Raw genomic sequence first — 12,273 nt, 5'->3', positions numbered from 1 at the left:
AGTATTTTGCTCCCCAACGAGGTGTATTAACTGACGAGGTAAATTATCAGATTCACCAGTCTGAAGTGCAAAGTTCCCAATGGTAATATTAAAAATTCCGCTTTCCCACCTTTCGTTGAATAGGAGAAATTTCCAAAATTACCCATAGATATTTTCCCCCCCTTCAAATTCGAGTTGTATACAAAACCTAAAATAATATGTTTTATATTTCTCGACCTACATTACAATACATGTCTCGGGAAGAAGGGGAGGGGGGTGCCAGCAGGGCAGAGCGAGCACTTGCTCGTATGCCCCCTCTAGCATCATCACTGCTCAAAATGGATTATAAATGTCCATTCACAATTATGAGACAAAATAATATTAGCAAAGTACTGTAAATTCATTAAGTGGATAGTCCTTTGAATCTGCTCACATGAAAGATACCGGTAAGCAGCTAAAACAAGTTATGAACAACTAATAAATCTATCGTAATAATACAAAATAATTGACAATACCGAATTGGTAGTACTAATAGCTCAGATAATTTTACTTTACTTCATTGTTTCAGATGCTTTTTTTATGCTTTTCTAAGTACCAGTATGTCCTAAAACAGTTCAGTTACGCTAAATTAGTTAAACATTCATCCAAACTTTCTGAGAGGTTTTACATTTGAGCGAGGTTGTGCTGAAGATCATGTGAAGTAAAGTACAGAAACGATAAAAGGATCAAAAGCAAGTACGAGGACTGGACATGAAAAAATAAAACAAGTTAGATAAACTAGTGAATTTTACGCAAAATTAATTTCAAATGCACGATAGGAAAGAGGATGGACTTCCGTGAAATGGCTAAAAGTCTCAACTAGGTGGAATGATAATGTGCAAAAGGTGTCATTAGGTCCGTGAAGTCTTAGCATTTTATTCTGTGATTTTATTTTAGTTTATGTAATTTTATTAATATTAAGTACAGCTCATGCAAATAGACGTGAACAGTAAGCTGCACGAGATGGGAACGTAGGAGGAGTGAACAGCATAGTGGTGTGGGTTACGTTCGAATGGAAAGACCAAGTAGCGAGAGCGATAAGATTGTTTCAGGAAGGAAGGATGCAGTGGTACCAACTGTGTTAGGGCAAAATTTGTCAAAAAATTGTGCACTAAAACAATAGACGAAAATCAAATTACGAACGACAAAAATTTTTTTAAAAAAAATCTGCTTGAAATGTTTGCTTGTATAGGAAAACGGAAGAGAAAAAAAATGACTCAAGGAATTGATCCGTGAACACGTGTTTCACAAATACAAAAGCACTATTTGTTCTGACAACTACGTCATATTTTTTGACTGGTTGATAAGCTATGACTGGAACAGCACCGTGTGAGGCTATTTTGGCTATCTCCCTCTCCATCCACCCCGATTATTCCACCATATAACAACACTAAGTGGATTTCATTCCTTCGTAACGACAGTATAACTTCCGTAACTAATGCTCGGACACAGAACAAAGAAAAAAGGCTGTTAGAAATGGTCTTCGGTGTTCAGCAGTAGGTCAAGAACAGAAGCTATGTTGTGAATTTAGAAAGACGAAGTTAAAAATGTACTGTAGAAGAGTACTTTTGTCCTCTTCTATTTTGTTCGCAGGAAGTAACCAAATAAAAGAGTAAGTTACAGCATACACTTCCTTTACGGCTCCCAGAATTTAAAATTATTTTATTGCCTTTAGACAATTATGGGTCAGGTCCTATTACACTGTTCTACACTGAAAATGTTATGGAAATGAGACTACCTAATCTTTATAATTTCGGTGCCGCTGAGTTCGAAAATGGCATTAAAATTTCAAAATTAATTCAAGTTTCAAAGGTACAGCCATGTCAAAATTTCAGCCTTTCAGTGTTTTTTGTTGTTCAGTAGTTGTCAACATTATAAGTTTACGCTGTACCGGTAATTGTTGTCAAACAATGAAATCGCGTGATTTGCAGATAGTTAAAATTATTGTCAGTGTGATTATTGATATTGCTGCCTTTCTTAGTCTGAAATGAAACCAATTCCTGTGGAAGTTTTCAAAGGTTTGTGGAGAGAAAACCGTGTTGTGGTGATGTACGAGGCCTACTTCATACGAGAACTGTGCATAGTGTACTTATAAACATGTCGCGAAAGTGTGTAAACAGTCCGGATAACTTTTGCTATGTTTGTGGTGAGGTGACATTTGCAAATAGGAAATGTGCTATAACCTCCACTACAAGAAAAGCGTATTTTTTGTATTCCGGATATAAGGTAGGCGATCAGGATAAAAAGTGGGCTCCACACGTGTGCTGCAGTTGACGTTGTATGCAGTTTGGTGTGCCCATGATTTGGAGGGAGCCAACAAATCATATCGCTGACTGTTATTTTTGTATGGTACCTCCTATTGCAAGTGGTATTTCAATGAAGAAGAAATCAAAGTTAGTTTATCCTAATGTACCATCCGCAATTCGTCCTGTACCCCATGGCGATGGACTTCCTGTTCCCTAGCAGATATTAATTCAGTCTCGCTTGATAATGACAGTGCTTCTTCAAGCAATGAAGAAGAAGGGCAACAGGAGCTATCAACATCAAAGGATACAGACTACTTGCCCAGAAGTTCAAATTACTCCATTCATAAAATCACAGAAGGGGAGCTTAACGACCTCGTCAGGGATTTGGAACTTTCAAAAAAACAAAGCTGAACTGTTGGCATCAAGGTTGCAGGAGTTGAATCTACTACATGATTCTGTGAAAGTGACATCATAGTGCACTAGAAACAAAAAATTCCAGCAGTTCTTCGAGACTGAAGGTGAATTCTCATACTGTAAAGATATTGAAGGTCTGATGGGTGCACTTAATATTAAACACAGTGCTAATGAATGGCGTCTATTCATTGATTCCTCCAAGAGTAGTTTAAAAGCCGTACTCTTACACAATGGAAATGTTTTACCTTCCATACCTGTGGCCTATGCTACTAGTGCAAAGGAGACTTACACGAACATGTGAAAAAATTTGGAAGGAATAGATTACAAGAAATAGTGGGACGTGTGTGGTGACTTTAAAGTGATTACTATGTTATTAGGACTTCAGTCTGCCTATACAAAGTTTTCGTGCTTCCTATGCGAGTGGGATAGCCGTGCGAGAGGTTCACACTATTCCAGGATGATTTGGCCCCCAAGAAAGTCATTAACACCCGGTACGAAAAATGTGATACACAATCCTTTGATAGAACCTGCTTAAGCTTGGCCCCCCCCCCCCTCCATATTAAGTTGGGTTTGATGAAAAACTTTGTAAAGGCATTAGATAAAGAGGGTTCTGCATTCACGTATTTATGTAACAAATTTCCAAAATTTAGTTTAGAAAAAGTAAAAGCAGGTGTATTTATTGGGCCACAAATTAGAGAACTTTTTAAAGATAGCAACTTTGAAGCAGTATTAAGTGACAAGGGAATGGCAGCTTGGAGTTCATTTAAAAATGTAGTCAGTACTTTTCTTGGCAATTTCAGAGCTGAAAATTACAGAGAACTTATTCAAGATCTAATGGACACTTATGAACAGCTTGGATGCAATGTGTTAATAAAAATGCACTTTTTGTTTTCACATTTGGATTTCTTTCCGCCTAATTGTGGGAGTGTCAGTGACGAGAATGGAGAACGCTTCCATCAAGACATTTCAGTGATGGAGCACAGGTATAATGAAGAATGGAGTGCAGCAATGTTAAGTGATTTTTGTTGGATTATAGAAAGGGATACTAACGAAACAGAATACAGGAGATAGGCAAAGAAGATACGTTATTAAGATTGACATTTATATTCATATATATTGTATACATAGGTAATTGTTCAAGTCTTGGTATGTCATAAATAAAAGAGGTAACTTTTGATTGTAAATGTCATTTTTGTGTTTGGCAACCCAAAAGCAATAATGAAAATGTATTCATTAACCCATAACATTAAATCATGAAAATTTTCTAGAACAGAGGGGGACTGGGCCCCCCTTAGATGCTTCAGGTTATGGGCGTGTGTTTCGGTTATACTTCGACACCAATGGTAACGTAATATACATAGAATGCAACGTTGCCAGACATTCCGATGTGTTGCCTCATGAATGAGAACGTGAGAAGCTTGGATATCACCCCCTCCCTTCCCACCGTTACGCCAAAACGAGAGTCAATCGAAAATTTTAATCATCATTTTAGGATTCAGCACCTCCAAATTAGTTAAGAACGTGTGTTTTCATTTCTATAACAGAAAAAAAGTTAAAATTTGTAGAACGGTGTTATGAAGACACAGTCTCGGCATTCGTCTAGCGGGACTGGGAAAAACCTTCATTCAGGATGGTCGGCAGTGGGATTGGAATCTACGCACCTCCCCATTGCCGCTCCGAAGTCAGCGACAATATCACTTGGACTACCGCGGCTACGTAGGACTCCCAGAAGTATTGACATATTTCAATAGAGGGTGTCCAAAATGTGTCGACCTTTAAAGAAGTTAAGAAACTGCAGTAAAGTTGAGTTATGCAAATGCTATTCAACCACACCGGCTTCAGCCAAAGTTGCCTCAATAGCATAAGTAAATTGATCTCAACTGAATAAAAGCACACTTCAGCAAAGTATCGTATGACAAAGATAAGGGTTAAAATCAATTAAACTTACCTTGTTAAGAAAGTGCTGTTTCCTCCATACATTTTTCTCTTCTCACAACTCTCTGTGGTTTTATTGGATAACAAAAGAAATGTAGTTGTTTTGTATTCCGAAATGTGAAAAGACAAATAAAACAAATACACACGCGCACACACAATTACAAAAGTGAAACAGTCACAAGGAAGAAAACTCACAACACAGTTATAACAATTGTAAATACCACACTCGCACTATTCACCCACTATCGCTGTCTATGTCAATGGGACGAATACACGACATTGTCACACTGAAAATTTTATCCCCCATTAACACTCTCATCACCACTGTCAGTAAAACTAGTATCGCTGTCACTCATATCCGAATCAGTGTCTTCTCCAACATTAACGATTATTCTTTCCATTCCTTCATCCAAGAAACCCTCTCTTCTAAAATACGCTTCCTCATGGTCACACTTTCGTTTCCACTCTTCCTTTGAAATTGACGCAAATTTCTCATCTGCCAGCTTCATCACATCTAATTTAAAGGTTGTGTTCTTGTCTGCAATCCAGTTTTTTGCATCTGACCAGATCAATTCTATTGGGTTTAATTCTGAATAAGGCGGCAAAGGGAGGACTGTGTGGCCATGTTCAGATAGAACAGTATCTATTTTGTAGGTGCGATGGACTGGTTTATTTGCTTTGATTATTGCGTACAACTGTGGTTTCAACAAGTCTTCACTGAAATGAATGCCTTTTTCAGTAAGCCAGGATACCATTGTCTTTCGAGTTGAATTGGAATTAGGAGGAGGATTGATTTGTTTACGGTATGGAGCGTTATCAATGACGACCACACTTCGAGGGGGTAAATTGGGAAGTAATTTTTCTTTCAACCACTTTTCATAATTTTGATAATCCATATCATGGTGGTAATCCCCAGTTTTCTGGCCAGATTTAAATCTTACATACGCGTTTGCCACAAAACCATCTTCGCTGCCGGCTTGAATAATTATTATTCTCTTCCCTTTCGAAATCGGGGAGAATAATCCATGTAATGATTCATTGCCCCAGCCATAAGGTGGCGTGTGCGACGCATGTACGTAAGTCTCATCCATGTATATAATAAGGCGAGAATCATTTCTGTATTTCCTTATGCTTTGCAAAAAGGAAATTCTTTGTGTTCGGATATTGCTTTGTTCAATTAAAACTAGTCTATTGTTTCTAGTTTTTTTCCATTTAAATCCAAGAGTAAGGAGTATCTTCCTAAGTGTGTTGAGCCTGCCATCGAAATTTATGGACTGGGTTAATTTAGAGTGGACTTTTTTAAGTGTTGGCCTTTGCTTTTCTGTTATATAAAAATCATCTACTGTTCGACGCACAGCAGTTTCATTGAAGTCATCTAGTTCCGCCTTCCTTGATTTTCTGGGCCTTTCTTTATGATGCAGATGCACCCGACTCGATACATGCCAGTTCATCTTTTATCCGACGTACTGAACTTAGGGACACGCCAGTAGCTGTGGAAACTCTCCATTTAATAGTAAGAGCTCCCCGCTCAGCTTCCGTTTTCATGAACTTACACACGTTCGCAACCACGTTTGGCTGTGCAGCACTTTACCCTTGAGTTTACTGTGTATTGGTGCCATCACTGTATGGTTGGCAACATCGGGCAAAACCGATCTACACGCGACACCGCACGATACGCACCGTTTCAATGTTTATAACCGACTGACCAACACATCCCTTTTTCTTATCACTCCGTGATGGACTCTTCCAATTCTACTGCGCATTTTGTATACACTGTTCACGTCTAAATGTATTTAATGTATCTGTAATGTATTTAAAAATTGGTAGCCCCGAAAATGTCTCTGTCCCTCCTTCCTCCAAAGAAATTAAAGGTTGCGTTACTACTGATTCTGAGATTAGATTTCTAAGGATCTTATTTAATATGAGAGTTCTTGCTCCTTGTACTAAAAGATCTGACAAGGATTCTCAGCCTATATTGATCTATATTACAGCAAGGATTCTCAGCCTTGGGTCGGAACCCCTAAGGGATCACGAAAGGAATACATGAGGGTCGCTAAGGGAGATGTGAATGATGAACATAATTAGAATGTAGTAGCGGAAAAAATATATTTTTAAAGATTATTCTGAATTTCTTATTTTGAATGATATATTTTTATTTTCTTGTTTATAGTCAAATACAGAAGAGAATATTAAAAGGAATTGGTTTCGCTTGAGATAACATGTTCTTTGTCGAGTTGTGTATGTACCAAAAAATCTTTCAGTTTAACGTCCCACGAATATGTCCTCTAGGCTAAGAAAGACGATGATTAAAGCAAGTGGAAGAATTGGTGGAATGAGAAAGTGCTAGAAAACTAGAGTACCCCGAGAAAACCCACGGACACGATGTTGTCCTCCACAAACTTACTTGGCCGGGATCGAACCAGGGACCTCACTTACTAGAGGTAAACGATCTACCACTGAGCCACCGTGTCCCCCTAGTTGTATATGCGCGTAAGGTTTATTCATATGAATATAAGTACTGTAAGCGATAAGCAGCTATAATAATAATAATAATAATAATAATAATAATAATAATAAACTTATGCGAAACCGGAAGGTACTTAGTGGGTCACTGGCAAAGGATGTTATAAAAGAGCGTTCAGCTTGTTTGACGTAGTTATTACAGACTGATTATTACAGAGTTCTTTACTTGGTATCTCTATACCTAGTATTCTACCTATCGCTCTACTCCAGCTCATAAGTTCCAGTTTGCCATAGCTCTACATCAACCACAGGAGAAAGCAACTGGATAACATACCTTGCACTACTAGTTTAATTGGCCCCACCTAGCAAGGTTAGTAAACAGGCCATACCTGCCTTCGGGCAGCACGTTCAACCATTTCTTACGAGTAAACTTAACCTAATCTAACTATATCCTGTTAAATGATGCAAAAAAGAGTTGTTGGCAAACATTTGATATACTTTTTTTATTATTCAAATCTGTTATTACAAATGGCAGGTGGGTGTGTAAAGTACATTGAGTCAAAAGTTGTGTTTAGAAAAGTCGCATTTGAAAGTTCAAATATAAATAAAAAATCCGGTTTCGGGTTTCAGACATAAATCCAAAAAACAGTCTTATTAACATAAAGTGCTACGACAGCTAATCATTTTCCCAAAACCGGATTTTAGATTTATGTCTGCACTTGAAATGCAATTTCTCTAAAACACTAATTTTTGACTTACCGCACTTTACATACCCACCCGCCAAATATAAATGGAATATGTAATGTATTCATACAAGTAAATACAGTTGTAATGTCATAAGAAATGTCCTACGAAGTGGTTTTACTGAAGTAATACATGAGTGTTTACTTTATTTATTACTTAATTTATTTTTTTGGATCCAGAAAGTTTACAAGAAAATAAAAAAAAAATACATCCTACAATTATGCTCTTTAGACAAAAGGAGACGGATGATTAATGGAAGGGATCGAGTATAAATAAATTAGTGGAATGATAATATGGAAAGAAGCTGGAAAACCAATAGTATGATATTGTTTACTATAAGCTTATATGGCCTGGGACCGAACCATGAAACCCTGCCACCAGAGGTAAACGCTCTATCACTGAGCCACTGTGTTCTACACACCCACTTCCAAGAAAGTTCGTCTGCAAAAATGCTTTTTATACATGATGCACGATAAAACACATAAAGATTACAATATAAAAGAAAAAAGTTATTTCCAAACTTTGACAAGTAGTAGTACTGCAAACCTCGTGTGGAGTAGTGTGTGTGTCTAGTAGATATACAATATTGCTTTTTTTTGCGTACTTTCTTTGTTGGTTGATTTGGAATTCAGCGTCGCTTTCAGCACCGAGGCTAAATGAGACATGAATCTACAGCGTAACGTGGGATCCAAACTGCTTCCACCGAGGATAGAATGTGGGAACCTTTTTCCGGAACTATTTGCGTCAGTGCAACTTAAAATTTACGTTTCATTTTGCGGTAATCGACATAGCAGGTACAATTACTTTTCGCATGTTTTGCGTGTGGTGTGCAAATTTTGCGAGAAACTTACAGCAAATGAGGTTCCGGAACTTTCGCGATAAAGGTGCGTACTTTCGTAGGCAACTGTAAGCATGACTTGTTACAAAGCAAAATATATTAAACTGTGAAAGCACAAACACAATAGAGGCAACAAGAAGAAAAGTCATAAAAGGGGGATTAGTATCAGATCAAAGTAAGATATGTACACGGGAATCGAGTTTTTTGTAACCTATGATATTTTTATAAACCTATTCTATTGCGACTGATTCCATTCGCTTTTGTTTTGCCTCCGTCGCACAAATCCGTGCTATTCACATCCAGACGTAGCGTTCACTTGCTATGCTGTAATCCTGCATGCTATTTGTCTGCTATACATTGCTGACATTTATTCTTGAACTCCCAAACTTTTGAATGGATGACGAAAACTATAATTTCGTACAAACACGTTTAGTGAAAATGAACATTATTAAATAGAGGTATGAGTTTGAAATTTATTAGCGTTATAGTCATTATTTCCTTGCCCAAAAATACTTCTGTCTGTACACCTACGGTGATGGTTATATTAAAGTAGGGTCACAAACATAGTACTATATGCTATGACAAGAGTTGAGACAATTCTTTCAATAAATCGGCTCCTAATTATCTTTATTTTGGGAACAGTTGACTGAAATGTTCCGGAAGAGCAGTTTCTCAGATATCAAATTGGATAGAAATATAAGCGAGGCACTGCTCAAAATATAACAAAGAATTCCATTAGGAGTCAGGCTTTCTTCAAGAAAATTATCTCCGAAAGATAAAATCACATTGTGAGCGTACTACACTGGGACTCTGCTAAATAAAAAAGTACCATCAAGAGTGTGATACGTAATTGCGATTTAATTTATCTTAGCTTCGGAGGTGCTTGAAGTATGCCAGGAAGAAACATTACGAGGGACCACTGTGGTTTTTGACTGCGGAAAGACATACGAGAGATTGAATGACCAGTTATAAGCCATTAAAAGAAAACACAAACAAGTGTAGTAGTACAGGAAAATCAGACTACGGTAAGACTTTCCTTAGCCAGTTCATTCAGTGAATCGGTTTCTAGGTAACTGAATGAATTGCTTAAAGCAAGTCTTACGTATGTATGGGCAGTTCATTACTTCAGAATATCAACTAGTGTTTTTCAAGCTTCTACGGTAAACTCGTATTATATGTTTGTGCAGTTGTGGGCATAATCAATGTAAAAGCATAAACAGAAATAGATTAAACCTAGTCTAAAATGGGAGATGATATTCCTTTCCCTCACCGAGAAAAGATCATATATTGTTATTATTGTGTTATTTTGAACAGCTCATCAATCTACACTATATTAAATATATACCTTATCTACTATTAAAATAGTGATTATGGTGAGAAAATTATCTAAAGTATCAAGATCATATCAAAAGCATAAGAACAGCTGTACCGATGTAACATATAGGTCTAAGTTACTTGAAATTATACATATTTGTCGATGGCATGTAGTAATAAATTTGTGAAATTATTTTATGTTCGAGCGAAGAAATCTCTATATAGCTTCTTTTATTCTTCCCTTCCGTTTGAGTTTTATTTGTTTTTCTAGCATAAGGTTTTGTACCCTCTGATTTGTAAGTTTTCTTTTCACCATCCTCACCACTGAAGCACGGGATAAAGAGAGTATCTTCATGTTATATAATTAAAAATAAGGGGGCCGTTGTGGCTCAGTGGTAGAGCGTTCACCTCTGGTGCGTGGGTTCCCTCGTTCAATCCCAGCTCGCGCCAAGTGAGCTTTGTGGTGACAAACAACGTGTGCGTGGGTTTCCTCGGGTCCTCTCACTTTCTTCATTCCACTATTTTCATTCATTTCTCATCACCACTATCTCCTTTAGCCTAGCCGGCATAACCGTCGGACGTAAAACTCAAAGATTTCATTTCATGATGAAAAATAAGCAGTTATTTGTTGTGAGTTTGGCAACACAGCGTATAATCACGCGTCATGATAGATCTGGAGAAGTACAGTTTTTCTTTATACAAAAATAAACAAACATGTTTATCAAATGAAAAGGAAAAAGTTTTATTAGCATTGATGTAAGCCATACTACAGTCAGTACATTTATTTGCATTATGTAAATAAAAATATAACCAAATTGTTCACTTTTAACCATACTACGAACAATTTAGTAAATTTCATGCCATCTGGCAACAGAGTTGTGCAACAACTATGTTGTTACTTTTTTTCGTTTCTATTGATTTCTTTCTAAATGAGAAAATCTATTTATTACCCAATATAGCTAAGTTATTAACTTATCAGACTCAAAATTATTTACGGATGATCTTTTACATACAAGTCTTTATATAAATAAATTATCCTTTATACAATTACATTGCTATAGCTTCCCCATTAACTAAGAAAGAAAAAACTCAACTGGGCTTTCTTTGTTAATAAGTTATTTATATTATCTCTGTATGACAATTTAATTATTTGTGCAACTTTCTTTTTCGTAGCTTGCTTGGGCTCCAGGCAGAGGTGTTAAAGGAAAAGAATGGAAAGATTATTGGGAGGTTGAACAAGGTGTTTCTTACATTCCTTGGAGCAAATTGACTGCAGATACAGACTTAGATGCGTTGGAGGAAGGCGGAATGATAGATGATGAAACGGTTCCGGATTGGTTGCAAAGCAAAAGTGAGTAATTTAACGAAGATACAATCTCGTATATTTTGTAACTAGCTAAGGTTAACTAACAATCACCTAAGATTCCCAGGACACATTATAGGCGAATATTAGTTAAAAGTAAGTATATTTCAGATAAATAAATGGAGTAAAGACAGTGGAGGCTTTGTAAATAGAAGCCGAAATCGGAGAAGCGAATTAACGAAAATTTTTTCAAAGTATTTTTTGTACCTTTATTACCTTTACACACATACATACATACACACACACACACACACACACACACACATATATATATAGGGGATAGACAAAAGATCTACACACACTTCATACAGAACACGTAGGTTTGGCCCTCCACTGTACAACACGTGTTGCGGTTGCCGATCGTTTTTGTTTTCAATGTGTCAAGTGGACCTTCCTCTTTCGTCAGCAGTAACCAGTTTACATGTGAGTGTCGTGGTGTGAAAGTGATGCGGTAAAATGGGCGACCTGACAGACTTCCGAAGAGGCATGATCGTTGGTGCCCGTCTGGTTGGAGCTTCAGTGGCAACTTTGGCGAACATTGTGGCGGGGATATCGAAAGACACTGTGTCCAATGTCACGAGGGCATACACAATTCATGGGCAAACGATGTCTGCAAAGCACAACAGTGGTCGAAAGACAATCCTGTAAGATAGGAACCGGGGGCATTAAAACGGATTGTTGCAGCTATTTAAAAAAAAAAAAAAAAAAAAAAAAACCAACACCAATGAAATTTACGTCTGAACTCAATCCCGGCCTACAGAACCCGGTTTCATGGAAACCAGTGCGACGGGAAGTTCATAAAATGAAAATTCATGGCAGGGCCGCTATCGCCAAACCCCTGGTCACAGCAGTAAATGCGAAGAGGCGTATCCAGTGGTGCAAGAACCACAAGGCATGGACTCATGAGCAATGGAAACACGTAATGTGGTCCGATAAAT

At 37.4% G+C, this 12,273-nt stretch overlaps 1 protein-coding gene across 6 annotated transcripts in view; it reads left to right on the top strand.

Moving 5' to 3' along the window:
• The window catches only part of Isha (Insulator su(Hw) mRNA adaptor), a 183,647-nt gene that overhangs the window by 55,984 nt on the left and 115,390 nt on the right, over window positions 1-12,273 (top strand). For all 6 annotated transcript variants that reach the window (XM_081769045.1, XM_081769053.1, XM_081769037.1 and 3 more), the window contains one exon: window positions 11,146-11,323. In XM_081769045.1, coding sequence (XP_081625171.1) covers window positions 11,146-11,323 — 178 coding nt within the window. The remainder of the gene's footprint in view (window positions 1-11,145; window positions 11,324-12,273) is intronic.

The sequence above is a fragment of the Thermobia domestica genome, chromosome 1, assembly GCF_964235325.1.
Source record: "Thermobia domestica chromosome 1, izTheDome1.hap1.1, whole genome shotgun sequence".
In the NCBI taxonomy this organism is placed as follows: Eukaryota; Metazoa; Arthropoda; class Insecta; order Zygentoma; family Lepismatidae; genus Thermobia; species Thermobia domestica.
Note: the sequence above shows the minus strand (reverse complement) of the source record. Positions and strands in the feature narration are given on the sequence as shown.